Source organism: Falco punctatus, assembly GCF_963210335.1.
Source record: "Falco punctatus genome assembly, chromosome: 2".
NCBI lineage: Eukaryota > Metazoa > Chordata > Aves > Falconiformes > Falconidae > Falco > Falco punctatus.
In genome coordinates, this window is record NC_137581.1 from 117,402,983 (window position 1) to 117,418,485 (window position 15,503).

A 15,503-nucleotide genomic window follows, 5' to 3' on the forward strand; every position below is an offset into this window, starting at 1 on the left:
TTAGGTTTAGACTTGGTTTCAGCTTGATTTCAGGAAAGCTCACGGGGATCAATTGCATAAAACAACAAAAAGAATGGAATTGGTGCCGAAAAAAGATGTTTTCTTAGTCTGTAGTTTTATGTGGTATCAGTCAAGGCTTACAGTTCTGGAAAGTATTGGATAGTGCAAAAAACAAACTAGGAAAGGAGCTAATGGCAAGATATTCATCTCCTTTTTCTCAGAAGGTTGACATATCTTAGCATAACTTTAAGGAAATTTTGAAGACTTTAAGACAATTTTGAAGACTGAGTTATCTGTTCCTTTATTTCTAGACAAAGCAAAAGGCATTCTGGACAGCAGAAACTCCCTTCAGTCCTTAGAGCTGGACAAGCTCAACTTACCGTTAATTGGGAAGTTCTGGTCTTTTAGAGGCAGCTCACACCTACAGGCATTCCGATCTCTCAGTCTGCCTTGTAAGCACAGGCAGTGCAAAATTCTTGAAAGTTTGTCCATGAGTAAATGCCCAGGGAACCTATTATATTTCCTCCAGGTATTTGCCAAAATAGATTTTTAAGAAACACCTGTTGCCCCTTTTTTTGTTAAGGGAGTGGGTAGTTAATGTAATGACCATTCATTTTGCCCAGAAAACCTCAAACCTGAACAGACCTGTTTCTTGACTTCAGCTTTACCTTCAAAAGGACTTAAAATATCTTGGCTGAGATTTATACCAGCTATTCCATTTCTTAACAACAGAAAAAGACATAGGTCCTGTTTGATTTTAAGATGGCTTGACTAGGTTATTGCAAACTTTGGTCACATAGTGTCATTCAGAGTGATGTTACAAAGTGTCTGGCTCTCTTGCTCAGAGAAGCTGTCTCTTTGTAAACACAGGTTCTTACTTTGCATTGAAACATATGTAATTTTCTGTTTACATTAGGCTGTTTCAGCAGTCTCTAGTTGCAATGACAAAATGATTTGCTTTTGACTCTTGAGTTGAGACTCAATCTAATATTGGTGGTTGGAGATGGTGCAAAAAGGAGGGGTGTTTCCAAATGAGTGCTGACAAAGCTCAGGTTTGGGTCACGTTTTTTGGTTTGTTGGTTTTAGGTCGTCTGTCTGTCATCCCCCCCCAGCTTTTGTAAGTGACAGTAATGGCTGCCTTGCCTGATACTTGGACAACTAGGCTTTCGCTAACAGAATTAATACACATTTTCAGGAAGTAAACAGAAAAATACTGACTCAACATAACTAAGAAACTGTCAAGTATGTTGAAAATACCAAGAAGAAAATACCCTTAATGCTAAAGAGTAAAGGATAAAAACTGTCTCCAACAAAAAGCAAAAAGCCTATCTATTTGACTTTCAGTGATGAACAGATTGAGTTTTGAGGGTTCTGCTGAGCTTTGTAGCTGTAGAAACTAAAAAGTGGTTTACTCTGACCCGTGAGGAACTTCAGTCTCCTAAGTTCTTTGGACTTCAAGATGAAGAGCCTTTCAATAATGGTTTCATATTTGTATTTTATATATCATTATCTTTTTGATGTCAACAAGCGCTGTATTGGATATTGACTAGACTGCAAACCAGCTGTTTGGTTGAAAACATTAGCATACTTAAACAGCAATTTTTAAATTTTTTTTTTTTTAAGCTTTCAGGTGGTAAAGTTGATTGAAGGCAGCAATGGAACGATTTGGAGTGAAGTCCGCTCCGTCACGTAACCGCTCGAAGACTGCTTTGTACGTAACTCCCCAGGATCGCGTAACTGAGTTTGGCAGCGAGCTGCACGAAGACGGAGGAAAACTCTTCTGTACTTCCTGCAATGTGGTTCTGAATCACGTCCGCAAGTCTGCGATCAATGACCACCTCAAGTCTAAAACACACACAAAGCGAAAGGCAGAGTTTGAAGAACAGAACATCAGGAAGAAGCAAAGGACTCTGACTGCCTCCCTTCAGTGCAACAGTACTGCTCAGACAGAGAAAACCAGCGTCATCCAGGACTTTGTGAAAATGTGCCTGGAAGCTAATATTCCACTTGAGAAGGCTGATCATCCATCTGTGCGAGCCTTCCTCTCCCGCTACGTCAAGAACGGCAGTTCCATACCCAAGTCAGACCAACTAAGGAAAGCATACCTGCCTGACGGGTATGACAATGAGAACCAACTCATCAATACTGAAGATCGTTGAGAATAAAACTGTTTTAATCATTGTTGTGAAGTTTTACATATTGATGGTGTGGTTTATTTTTATATTCATGCATATATACAGTGTTACATACTGGTTTTACAAGCTATTTTGTATTATTGTAGAAATGACAATCTGTTTGTGAACTTAGCGGTATGCCACAGACTGTTGCTAACCCTGCTGTAGACTTCAGAGCTACATTGATGTAGAACTCATGATGAATGTAGGGAACATACCTGGCATACAGCTTATCCGTGTTCGGTCCAGCTGTGACTGACGCTGAGGAAAAGGCACTTGGATGGAGGACCTCCCTTACCTAGACTGGATGTCTGCATACACGAGGAAGATGATGCGATAGGGATTGTTAATCATGTCAGCTGATTGCTTTGTCCAGTATCCTGTCTGTGAGTCACCAAGAAGAAGTGCTGCACATTTGAAATGCAAGAAGCTGTAGAATGGTTTGTTAAAACATAAGCGCTTTGTTGGGGGAGGATTGTTGCAAATTCCTATTCAAGTTTGGTTTACATTCTAAAACGGGAATAGTTTTTTCTTCTACAGTACTCTTGTCCTATTTGGTGCAACTGTGGATGTATTCATTATGTGGCTTAAATAGCTGGTCTCTTGTATTGACCTCTGAACTCCGCTATTCTCACAACACTAGGAGTTCTGCAGATTTACCATGCCTGCTTTTTTAAAATCGCTGTTTCGTTGTCTCAGTTTGACATGTCCCCTTCAGTTTCGGAGACAATCTTTGAAAGCTGAGTAGACAAACCAGTAAGCAAGTGTGGTTTGCTGTGCAGCTGTTGGCAAGTGAAACTTATATTGGACCAAGATCTTAGTAGAGAGGATTAATGCTTTTTTTCTTACTAGCAGGGCAAAGAATGCTAAATCTAAATTGGGGGTGGGGGAGGCACTAAATTGTGGAGCTGGGAAAGCTTTTTCACAGTGCACAGGAGAAGAGTCTCCTCCACCTTTCCCTGAAGGTCCTCTACATCTCTGGCTTTGTCCTCAGCCTCTGAGTCAGGGGAGGTAAGGTGACTGAAATAGTTTTCAAAATAGTTGCTGCAAAGGCTGTTCAGCACCTGTAAGCGCAAATAGGAAATGATGTATACTTTGAAGCTATACTGGAATTACAGACCTGGACTGTATTTCTTACTCTGTGCCAAGGCCACATCTACTGGACTGGCAAAAAGTAAAATGGAGACACTGAAGAATTTCAGTGATGTGTTACCCTCTCCAAAATCTAGAAAACTATTACTGAGCTATTCCAAATTATTATGCCAAATAGTACCCTCGATGTAAGTGCTCTACAAAGTTTTTGAATGGCATGAGGGAGCACTGTGCGAAGTGCTGGAATATGACCAACTTCTGCCTGCTCTAGATCTGCTCTAGTTTTCCTTGAGGTGCTTTGGGTTCAGGAAGGTGCCAAGCATCTTCTAGCGACACAGAAATCCTCCACTCGGTGGACACAGTGGTGTAAGCATGCTTTAACTCCGTCAGGCGGAGCCAATTCTGTTCAGCTTTCTTTCCCCAGTAGATTTTCACAGTATCTGTTTCTCAGTATTTCTTTTATTCCAAATACTTACAGCAATACTAAGTAATTGCTAAAACCAGACAAAATAACCTTCTTGTTTTGTTTCTGTAGCTATTTCCCTAGCTATTTCTAGAGCAGTCTCTTTTGCTGGATTGAGAGAGACTTGCATACTTAATAACGACTGGTTTTTGTGCAATTAGCTTCTATGGAAATGCACTTGTGTTACATTTATAACCATGTCTTGTAGCCTTCTGCCGCGAGACCTGCTTGAGTAAATGCACAGAACTAAAAAGCAGAAGGTTGCGTACCCATGTTTACCAGTACGCGGGTACTCGGGACACTGCTGCACCTTTGGGCCCTGTTGAAGCTAGCGGGACTCCATGCAGTCATAGCAATCCTGCCAATGATACTGGTTGCTGGTTTAGAACTTCAGACACAAATAACGGTAGTATTTGTTTTTCTCTAATTCTAGATATCAAAACATGCCTTCCAGAATATTGCTTGCTATTGCAGATGCTTGGTTTACCTCAGAAGATGATGAACTGCCTTGGGCTAGAACAGTTTTACAAACATTCTTAAGCCAAGTGAAAGGTACACTGCCAACAGCCTTTTTCTGTCCTGACAATAATTGAAAATGTTCTTTTACAGCTGCTGTTTCTTTACAGTGAAACAGCATCCTTGCTTTAATTTTTTATTATTATTTTTTTACCTTGGAAATGCTATCTTAGTGTTGAAGCAAATAGGAAACAATGAAGTATTGAGAAAACAGGCTTCCATTAAACAAAATCACCTAGAGAAGATGGTATGACTGGAAGGTATGAATTTGGGCTAGTTAGCTCGGTTGTTGATGTGGGATTTTGCAGGCTGCACCCCATAGCCATTTTATATAGGATTCAGTGCTGTGTGGTTTTCCTTTGACTGACAAACTGACAGACATTTGGAAAAGCTTAATGGTAACATTAAATAGCTCTTGCACAACTGAAAAAAAAAATCACATTACTTTCACTTATATGGTTTTACATAAAAATGCAAGTTAGCAACATCAGCAGCTTTTATAAAAAAATCAGTTGTTTTCAATAAGGCAAAGCAGTATTAGAACGCTTAATTTCTAAAAAGCTTACTGTATGTATAAAGCAGTCAGTGTACAGAGCCTCAATTTACAGAATTAATACAATTCTGTAAGTATATTCAGTAATTATTCTAGTACCAATTTAGTTTTTATGCACAATTACTGCAGAGGGTGTAAGCCTGGTGAGGAACCTTATCAGTGTAGCCATACACTGCCAACTCATAACAATTTGGAAGCAAAAATTGGTCATCAGGATTTTGAATGGAACTGACTTAATTCCAATGCACAGCAGTTGTAGGACACTGGTGTCTTAATAATAGGACAATTTTGTTTTAAAAAAAAAAGAAAGCACCATGATGCTTTTCAAGCTTTTTGAAAATCAAGATACTTATCCATTGCAACAAATATTCATCATGGAGTAAACCAATGAAAAGTAAAGCACTTGCAGGACATCTAGAAAGAATAATGAGTAAGTGAGTTTGTATTCATGGACGTAACCCAAATCGTCAACAGGACAGTAACACATTATTATTACTACACAGTAAAAATGGTTCCACTCAGTCTTGGAACAGAGTCCTGCAAACACGCAAATTTCAAAGCATGATTTTGCCAGCGTGGCTATAGTTGGATGAAGCATAACCTTTGTTCAGTTGCTGTTGACCTTAGGAAAGATTTACAACAGAACTTTTCTGATATATAAAAGCCTAAGTAATAACTAATTCCTAGAACAGAGGCTGTGATTAAGTTGTTTAACAGTCTCCATGGCGTTTTCCTTTGTCCTGCAAGAACACTGCATTATTTTTTCGGTGTATTTCCTGTAAAAAGTACTCTCACAAGGGAGGATGGTAGCAATGTCTTCTGCTTTTCATTTTACATACGTATCTAGGGACAAGCTATAAGGGATGCTTTTTGCCAGGTGGTTTTCTTAATATATTTGAAGCTCTAAATGTAATATAAAAAAAAAAAAAAAAAAGAAATATTTTCTTCTCTGATCATGTACTTACGTTAGTTTAGCCAACTCACAGCTAAAATTACTCCGAAATGCTTTTGTTGGAACAACACTTACAAAGAGTAAAATACAAACAGGAACATTCTCTGTTTTGTTACTACTTACTTGTATGCACGTTAGTTTCAGCTTGCATGTTCTTGAAAAAAAACATGAACAAGTTCTAGTATTTTAAAGCACTTTGAAGCCTGTAATTTGACAGGTCCCTAGAGGAGATGAAACATTTGACATAAAGAAAGGGAAAGCTGTTTTTCAATTGAGAGAGAAGCTTGGTTCTGCAAAGTATGGGATATTCTCATGATAGAAGGACTATTTTTAGCCAGAGCCCCTTTTAGCAATTCTGTTGAACTGAACAGTGAAATGCTTCCTGCTAGGTTTTGCAGCATAATGAGCTGGTTTTCAGGAAAAAAATAAAAAAAAAAGCTGGAAGTTTGGCAAGGATAATCTCTATTTATATTTACATATAAACAGAGGCAAGACTCACTGTTGTTGTGTTCACATTGTACTCACTGCTAACTCTTTGTGTAATTTGAGTGCTTGTTGTCTTTGTACAATTTTAAGGTTGTGTCTAACTTTCAAAATAAATTTTTTTTAACAAAGCTTCTCACTGTAATAATGCTATTAGAGTTTAGTCTCTTTTGGGCTAGTGAAGATGCTTTATTTTTGGACTGGTGGTAGGGATGTTTTGCTGATGGTAAGTGACCACAGAAATGGTTCTTTTTAAAGAAGTGGAGAACTTATGATTAGATACTGGAGTGAGACTGAAAATACCTGGGTCCTGCAGTGCCACAAAACTTCCTGTTAGAACAGTAAGAACAGACTAGGTGATTTAAGTTTTTATATGAAAATATTATTGGGAGAGAAATACTTTACTTTGTAAAGTTTTCACTTGGTAATGGAAAAATGGTTCTTTTTTTAAAAAAAAATAAATGAATTCCTTTTTCATAGACTTTATGGATGATCTCTTATTTTGCCAAGAAAGTGGATAAAGAACATTCACATATAATGGTAATGTAAGATAGCAGAAATGGGTAGTGACAGGAAAAATTAAAGTATCTACATGCTGCTGTTGTAGTTTAAGGTAGTATCAAGCTATATGTTGTAGCAGCTTGTTGGTGTGTCTGTACAATCACACTGAAGTCTGTTTCTGGACTGGTTATACAGAACTCCTGCTTCCTGTCAGGTGTGTGACTTTCTTCACAGTGACAGAAATTCCCTGGTTATGCCTTCTGTTGCAAGTGAACACCAAGTGAAATAATTGTTACGCGTTTTGATATTGCGGTAAGGGATGTGTAGGTATAGGATCGTGCCAGCTCCCTAACGCTTTCAGGAAGGGCTTCTGCAATGTGGAAGAATCGGGTCTTTCCAAACTATCTGCAGAAAGATCACAGTTTCCTCTCTGTCTCCCTCAGGGACTTCATGAAAATTGAGCAAATACTATCAGCCCATCAAAATTATCAAGTGTAGGTTGATTGTTTACACATTTCTTTTCCTGAATTCTTATCTGACGTGACATCTCACGATGGATCACCGATAAACTTGTGCAACCGCTCGACTCAAATTTATTAATCATTATTACTTTTAGATCACAGCACATTAAGATCAAGTTGCTTTGTCGAATGGGAAACCAGAATAGAAATAGACATACCCTTTTGTAAAGTTTTCTTGTGTGGGCAATTCTTCTCTGAAACAGCTTATGTGTACTGGTAAAATCAGCACACCAGTAAGGATTTGTGTGGAAGGCGATGCAGGATCGGGTGAAGTACATATTTAAAGTGTAGCATTTAGGCCATGCTAAGTTCTTAACGATGACATTTTACTTTCCTGACGGAATCACACCGTTTAACCCGTACTCAAGACGCAGTAGGATGAAGTGTACGTAACTGCTTTTAGGCCACATCTATACTGATAATGAAGTCTGACATTTGCATTTACATAGGCTGGACAGCAGAGGCTGGAGGATAGACAATCTGTGGCAGTTCTGCTTAGGGCAGGGGAGGGAAATCCCACCCTCCCACCACTTTCTCTACAAGGAGTTTTGTATTTGTGGGTCTTCTGGTGGCAGAGGCCACCTCTTTTCATATTGAAAAGCAGGTAGCAAGGTGCAGGCTCTGAGACAGGCTGCGGAGAGCTACCGCAGCTGGCCCTCAGGCTTGACAGAGGGCAGCCCCAAGACCAGCATCACCCCTGAAGCTAAGTGTTACCTATTTAGTATGCTTAATACAGTGTCATCCTATAAAATAAAAAAAGAAGTCTAAATCAGAAATGATAACCAATTGCTGAATAGCTGTTTTGGTCCAAGTTTAGCTTCTAAGTGCCCTAACTCCACGCTCACTTTAGGTTTCAGAAGCCAGAAACATTTGAAGATCCAGTCTGACTAAACCCCATCTATTTTGCTGTAAGATTTCCACCAGACCTGGAGGAGGATGCGAGGAACGCTACTGGTTTCAGTTGGTACACAAAGCCCGCGTTCAGCTGAGGCAACCAACCACAAGCAGTGTAGATTTATTCGTGTTTTAGATGTATCTAAGCTCTTAGCGCTCTCTGTGTGTCGTCTTCTGCCTAGTAGCGCACAGGAAGGGGAAGGAAAGGCAGGGGATTACTTAAACGCAGTGCAATGACCGGTACGTTCATGCTATATGTACCCCACGAGCACCCTAAAGTAATCTGCACATTCATTAGGACATTTCTACTGCCTTTCAGTGGGTACTTCTATCTTTTTCCTCCTGTCTGGTCCTTCTGTTCAATAAGAACTACTGTGTCCCTGAGGAAAATAAGGAAATCTTGCATTTTCTCCTAACCTACAGAGTAGCTTACAGCAATGCAGCGGAGAGAGGGTATAATTCAGCAGTTCAGGTCAAAGCTGGGAGAAAAATAATTAGGAGCTTTAGAGGTTCTTAGGGGTTTTTTTGTATATCGGTTTGCCTGAAGTGTGTGGAGTTTTGAGGTTTTTTGGTTTGGGTTTTTTTTGGGTTTTTGTTTGTTTGGTTTGGTTTTTTTTTTTTTGTTTTTTGTGGGTTTTTTTTGTATTTTTTTTTTTGATCTGTCCTTCAGTGCACAGAATAGCTCCCAAATTCAGTATTAGATTTCACTGCAGGAAATGAGACCTCCTTACCTTAATTCTTTTGTAATTAGCTTTAAATTGCTTCCTCCCTCCCCTTATTTCTAAAGCCTGTCGTTACCATAAGGGGAATCAAATTAACTAAAATACCCATGCTTACACTTAATGTTTTATGTACAGCAAACCCCTGGCTGAACAGATTCCTTACCAACTCTGCACCGAGTGAACCGACACTTCTTGCACGAGCATCCAGGTCAGTGCTCAGTCTGTGCTTCAGCACCTGCTTCAAGATGTGTTCTTTGATTTAACAAAGCTTAGCTCATCTCACTACACTGAAATGGCCCAGGAAAAAAAAAGCAGGGAGATGTAGAGAATCTCATATCCTGAAAAAGGAAAGGGCTTGCGTAGAAACAAAGTAGCTGATCTCTGCTTTAGCAGGGAGTCACTGTAGCCAGGCGTGAGAACGGGCTGCGGGGGTCACCCCCCCCCATGCTCCCACAAGCTGCTGGTGGGAGCGACAGGCAAGGAGCACGTTGGGAGACTAAACCACTGTTGTTCCTTTCAGATATTAAATCTTGTAGTGTTACGAAGGCAATTTTCAGCAGACTTACTGGAGCCTGCTAGCTAAACCCCGTGTCTCCCTGTGGTCAGAGCCCACTGCCTAACCACCTCCAAACAGGGAAAATGCAAGCCCAAAACACAACCTTCATCAGAAGGAAAACTGAGGTGGAACAGAAGGAACATTGCATAGATTCGTTATTTTGGGGGTTTTTCCCCTGCTTGCACTCAGTAAAGAAGCAGCAGATGTGACAAAGCTGACTGCATCAGGTGAAGAAAGCTTCTATTAACTGCAATCTTCAGGTCCAAATTTTACTCCATATTTTTAGAGCCTCTTCCCAAAAATAGTATCCCACACCCACAGAACTGTGACAATTGTCGTGTTTGAATTGCATTTAATTCTTTTAGTTCTTTAAGTGCTGGGTGTCTATTAGGGTTCAGCTGAGGTCTGATTTACCTCTAGCAAAGAAGTTGCTGAGTTTCTGCAGGTAGTGGCAATCAGAGCCATCTAGTGACATCTTTTCCTGCCATCTTCAAATGATACCTAGTCTTGAATGAAAAGCATATGTTCCTCCCTCTCCTAGTTACACAGTTTGAGATTGGGACTCTCGTTCCTTCCTTTTAAATAGTGATTTAATTAGTATCTACTATCCTTTGAAATATGCTTTCAAAGGAAAACTAGAATATTTTAGTGTCTCAAATTCAGGGACCAATTATCTCAAAAAATCAGGTTGCAAGTTGCCACTTGGAGATCTAAGAGATATCATAACTTAGTAATATCACAAAAAGAGAAAAGCTCCCAGGAATGTCTCAAGGAGGTAATACAGTCTTAACAAGAAAATATGAAAAACTCAGATTCTTTGCCATCTTCAGGCATGTTCTCAAAAAGAAACCCACCCAAAAGCACCCCCACAACAACCCTACTCCTAAGCAGAAAGGAGATGAAGGAATGAAGTGTTAGCAGCGATAGTAGAAGTCACATTTGCCAAAGTCTATTTAAGAAAGGGGCTCCAAAATACAGATGGGTGTCCAAGATATTTCCTACTAAAAATACAAAGCGAAGAATCCTCGCAAGCCACATGCAGTATATGGACGGCGAATACACGCTCCGTCCTGCTGCTGTGACCCACCTTGCCTCTCTCAAAAGGTCAATGTATGACAGTACCTGTCTTAGAGTTCCAAACACTTCCACAAAGCTTCCAACGAGGAATTACCCGCCTAGCAAGCCGATCTCGAACCACCATAGAGAACAGACAAAACCTTGTCTTACTAAAAAGCTTCAGTGAGTAGCAACGGACTCAGCCCAAACCAGTTCTTGTAATAAGAATACAGAGATTATTAATAATAACCAACTGCTCTTGAATTCCTGGCATGAGCTTTGGGTGACGCAACAACAAGACAAGCAGAAAGTACACTGCCGGGAAACGCATCCCTGAATGGTCAATTTTATTATCTAAGCTAGCTTTGCATTCAGCCACTAGATGTCTTCATTCTACAGAAATACAACCTGCGGTACTAGTACTTTGTCCCAAGTGGAAGGTGCTGTGTGTGCAGTTATACTCAAGGAGTTGCCTTTCAGAAATATTTCCCTTTTAGGCTGGATTGTAATTTTTGTAAGGCTTTCAGTTTCTCCCAGATATCAGTACGATTCCCCTGACCATCACACACTTAGCCAGATGCTTCCAACCATGAAATTTTGGAAAGCTGTTCAATTATTTTCTTCAAAACGGTACTTTGGAAAAATCCTGATAATTTAGATTTTGGTTAGAGCGTAATATGCATATATTTTGTATAGAAAGCTTGAAATATTTAGAATAAATCGTTCAGCAGGAAGGCATCTACAACAGTCACAAAGTCCAACTGCCCCGACCACAAGTTATCAGGGGCATTGTCCACGTGGCTCTTAAACACTGGCCGGCTTGGGGCATCGACCGCGAGGAAGCCTGTTCCAGGGCATGGCTACCCTGTTGGCAAAGAAATGGTTCCTAATGTCAAGTCTAAACCTCCCTCATTTTAACTTAGTATTACAAAACTGCATTCATTTCTTTTCTGGACTCTGTTTGTGGTTGCTGGATTTGAATTGTAAGCAGAAGCGATAACTGTCATGTACAAAGGTTCTGTTCAACCTTAGTTCTGACTTTATGAAGAAACTCTATTGGTAGAACTTTTGGGGAAGGTTCTGCTAAATGGTTCAGCGTTTTAGAAATATTTAGGGGGGGAAATTATGCTGAGGACATGCTGAAAAAGAACCCACAAAATCCAGACCCAAATTACTTGGCCTTATGTTATAAGGACTAAATAGTAGAAGAAATCATCTTTTATAGTGCAGATTATTTTAAATTATTCTAAGGCAAATTAAGACCATTCAGACACATTGTTTCTGACATCTACCAGCTTGAGAATAGTGAATTTGTTCAGCTTCTTAATTTGTTAATGTTTAAAGTAATACACAAGGACCAAACAACTTGAAAATACTGTCGTGCATCCCTTCTCTGCTATATCGCTGCCTGGAAAATCAAAACTTTAAATGCAGAAGCAACTTAAAAATAAATAAATAAATAAATAAAATCTGCAGTTCTGTTTGCTACACTGTAAGGGGAGCCAGAGAAGGGTGAAAGGTGTTCTGCCTTGAATCGCAGAGGAGTTCTGAGATGATGTGAAATGACAGTTCACGTTTCAACCACACTGAAAGAGAGAGCTGTGTAACCCATCGGATTTTTGCAGATGCTTCCCTGCCCCTTTCGGCACTGTCTCTCTGAAGAACTCAAAAAAACCAGAATCAGATCAGACGTACACCCCAGGTAAACCTGACAGGCTGCAAGAGGCCATCCGAACTGCACTTCCCAAACCTCTTCTCTCTACCGTGTCCACAGAACAAAGGCTCCTGCCGGCATGTTGATAAAAGGGATATTGCCGTACCTCCTTCTAGTAACGCTGGCTCGGAGCAGCTATCAACTTTGCGGTAAGATACGGTCTTATAATTCAACCTGTCTGTAGTTATGAAACATTGCGGGGGGCAGAATGGAAACCAAAGCACTGCTCGGTGTACCTTGGAGATAATGTGTCTTATTTTATTACCATATCAGATACTTCTGTTTGATTGAAGAGGATGACAGTGATAAGAACTGGCAAATAGTAACTGTCTAGACCAGAACTCTGTCACTTGGGGACCAAATCCATCTTGCTTTGTAGCCAAAGATTCTGCCTTCAAGGGATTTGGTAGCATTCAAGCCTTTGCTTGAAATCTGGGAATCCCACTAGCTCTGAGCTAGGTACCATTTGCAGTCAAATTATCCTTAGAACATAAGTGTACCTTCAACTATTTAGCTTAACCTCGCCTAGTTTTCATCACCCTTTCAACTCTGAATCTCAACAGTTTTTAAACAGAGAGGTGCTCCCGATTTAGACGGATGTGATGACTACACTGTGCCCAGTATACCCCTGATATTTTTACTTCGTTTTGCTTAATGAGATTATTTTGTTTCAAGTTCTTCCCTGCTAATATCATACAGGAGACTGTGTTGGCATTGAAAGGCAGGCAGGCAGACAGAAAGGAGAATAGCTGCTGCAGTGCATGTACTCAGCTGCTGTTGATACATTTCAGATATGTCAACTGATAAACTGATCAAACTAACACTTGTTATAAGGTACTGCTAAAATTACACAAACGATTTGGCTATATGAAGCCCAGTTGACATGTGTGACTAGCTCTGCATATCTATAGCATCTTTTGACACTCCTTGTTTTTACACATAAAACCCATTATTAATACTAATCAGAAAGGTTAAGCAAGCATTCAGAGCATCTGCCTGGGAAGGGAAACTCAAGTGTTTAGTTTAAAAGACATGAATTGTCATGTCAAATGCAGCTGTTTCCTAGTGAGGGTGTGATCTGAGCTCACGGAGGCTTCTGAACTGCTTTACACTTGATTTTCAAACGGATAAACTAACACGCTTCTGAAGGGGGTGTATTAGACCTGACAACCTCCGTCGTACCCTAACCAGAGGTTTCTTCTTTTCTGCTAAAAGCGAATGATGATTTCTGTTCGCTTCAAGCCTGCCTGTGCTCAGTCCCTCACACAATCACCCCTCTGCGTCCTCCAGTGTAGTTCATTAATACATGGACGAACTTCATTTATAATTCAAAGATTAGAAGGCTCAATTTTTAGCTATTATTTTCCTACTAATGGGTTGAGTTAGGTAAAGGGAAAGGTATCTCCATTAAACCTCCCTTGTTTGCTTAAGATGACTATGCTTTCTAGAACATAAGAATGAGAAATAATTTTTTTTTTTTTTGGTAGAGGAAAGTATTCCCATGGGTCTTTCCTTATTGCACAAGTTATGGGATACACACTTTCTGTTGAAGCCCTTACCCTGGTAGATTTTCCTTACCTGTGTGAGCTAATTCCCGGCACAGTGGAGCCTGGCTGGCTGCAGCCGGTGCAGGAACACACTCCAGCGATCTGAAAGAAAATGGAATTTTAGTCAGCCTGACCCTTGCTGAGGGGCGCAAGTTTGATGCTCCCAGGTGATGAAGCTCCTGCGTGGTACAGGTCCTTGTACCTCCTTGCAAGCTGCACATTCAGGTATCCATCATGACCCCCCATGCGTGTGACACTGAACACTGAAGACCCTGCACAGGACCTTGTAACTGGTTCTGGTCTCAGCTCAGAACGGTGTTAAAGTAACTAAATCTAGCTCGGAAAGCACTTGCACGTACAGAATATGCTTGGCTGACAGCGTCTCTACCATTGACTTCTCATAAGCCACAGGAGGCAGCAGATAGAAAAAAAGATGCACTGGCACAGAGAAGCACGCCCAGCCACGTTGGTGCTCATTCGTTAAGTTTATTTCATGTTTGTCTTTCTAGCGACAACCAATGAATACGAAAGGTTCTCTCTCATTATCAGGTGTACTGAATTTTTTTCTCCTTCTTAAAAAAAAATCCCTCCTATTCTAGGATACTACAGTTTACATTGTTACTTAATCCCAAATCTTCACTGACACCTATTCCTGCCAAATGGCCTTTGCAGGAAATCTGCGAAAGATAATTTTAAAGTTTGCCTGAAATATATTATTCTTTACAAAAAAAGGTCCCAAATATTTTGGGGTTTAAAAGGATTTTCTCCACTGGTTTTGATCCACTTAAATTTTCTTGCAAGTGAGGTGTGACTCGAGAGAGAGAGGAAAGGTTAATTAGGAATTTCAGGGCATGTTCATTGTGAATTCCTATACTTAATTAGTAGAATTAAAAAAGGCTGGATTATAGGAAAAGGCTTTCTCTAGCCCAGTTTTGTAGTTCTTGAAGTTGAACAAAATAGTTCAAACTAAGAATTTCTCAAAGCCTAAGAAAAAAGTTGAACTTTGATTCCCTCATCTTTCTGATGCTATTGTTCTGGAAGGTCCCCAGCCTGATGACTAACAACATTTACCAAGGACCAGGTTCCTTCCTAGTAAAAATTTGAAAACCTAAAGCCCAAATCATTCAGCCGTCAGTTACAGACAAGGCATGGAAATGGACAAAAGCAATTCCGATCATTTTTTCATGCATCAAGAATTGTCTCGTAACAATTAAAAAATTAATTAAAGGCAGCCTCAAGTCAGGTTACTTTGAGCCTCGAGAAGGAAGGCTCTGTCGCAGGCTCTGAGGGCAGCGTGCACATTCCCATACCCCCGAAAGGCAAGCACCACTCATCTAGCAACTAGCTAGAGAGTAAAAAAAAATAAATTGCTGTATTTGACCGACAAAAAACCAAATAAATCATAGAATAAAATAGTGTGTTTACCTAGCACCCACAGGCTCCTCTCGAGGGATCCACAAATGGCAACTAAGAAAAAAGAAAAAAGCACTATAAACCAGAGGACATGGAAGACACGGTTTTAAGGGCCAAGAGGAGAGGATGGGTGCTCCGGGGCTCGTTGGCCGCGGGCATCCTGCACCCGCACTGCAGCAGCGGGACCAGCAGTGGGATGGGGGTGGATTGCCAGCAGCCGGGTGCGGGTGCGGGGCAAGGGGGGCTGTGGCTCAGCGGTGACGGGTGGGCAGCGGCGCTCGTGGGCTGGGAAGCGAGCGTGGCCCCAGTTTTCCCACATCCCAGAACTCAGTAGCATGTTCCATAG

At 40.5% G+C, this 15,503-nt stretch overlaps 1 protein-coding gene and 1 long non-coding RNA gene across 9 annotated transcripts in view; one reads left to right on the forward strand and one right to left on the reverse strand.

Annotated features, from left to right (window-relative positions):
* The window catches only part of CGGBP1 (CGG triplet repeat binding protein 1), a 55,295-nt gene that overhangs the window by 993 nt on the left and 38,799 nt on the right, over positions 1-15,503 (forward strand). For 6 of the 8 annotated variants that reach the window (XM_080377048.1, XM_080377051.1, XM_080377049.1 and 3 more), the window contains exon 2: positions 1,624-12,346. In XM_080377048.1, coding sequence (XP_080233174.1) covers positions 1,656-2,159 — 504 coding nt within the window. In that variant the 5' untranslated portion in view covers positions 1,624-1,655 and the 3' untranslated portion in view covers positions 2,160-12,346. Of the gene's footprint in view, positions 1-2; positions 12,347-15,503 lie in introns of those variants that run through there. The other 2 variants (XM_080377047.1, XM_080377046.1) reach the window with 2 other exon arrangements.
* LOC308059546 lies at positions 1,708-15,162 on the reverse strand. The gene is made up of 3 exons (XR_013926311.1): positions 13,947-15,162; positions 13,776-13,846; positions 1,708-1,845 (listed from the first exon to the last, which is right to left on the reverse strand). It is a non-coding gene; the product is annotated as an uncharacterized lncRNA (long non-coding RNA).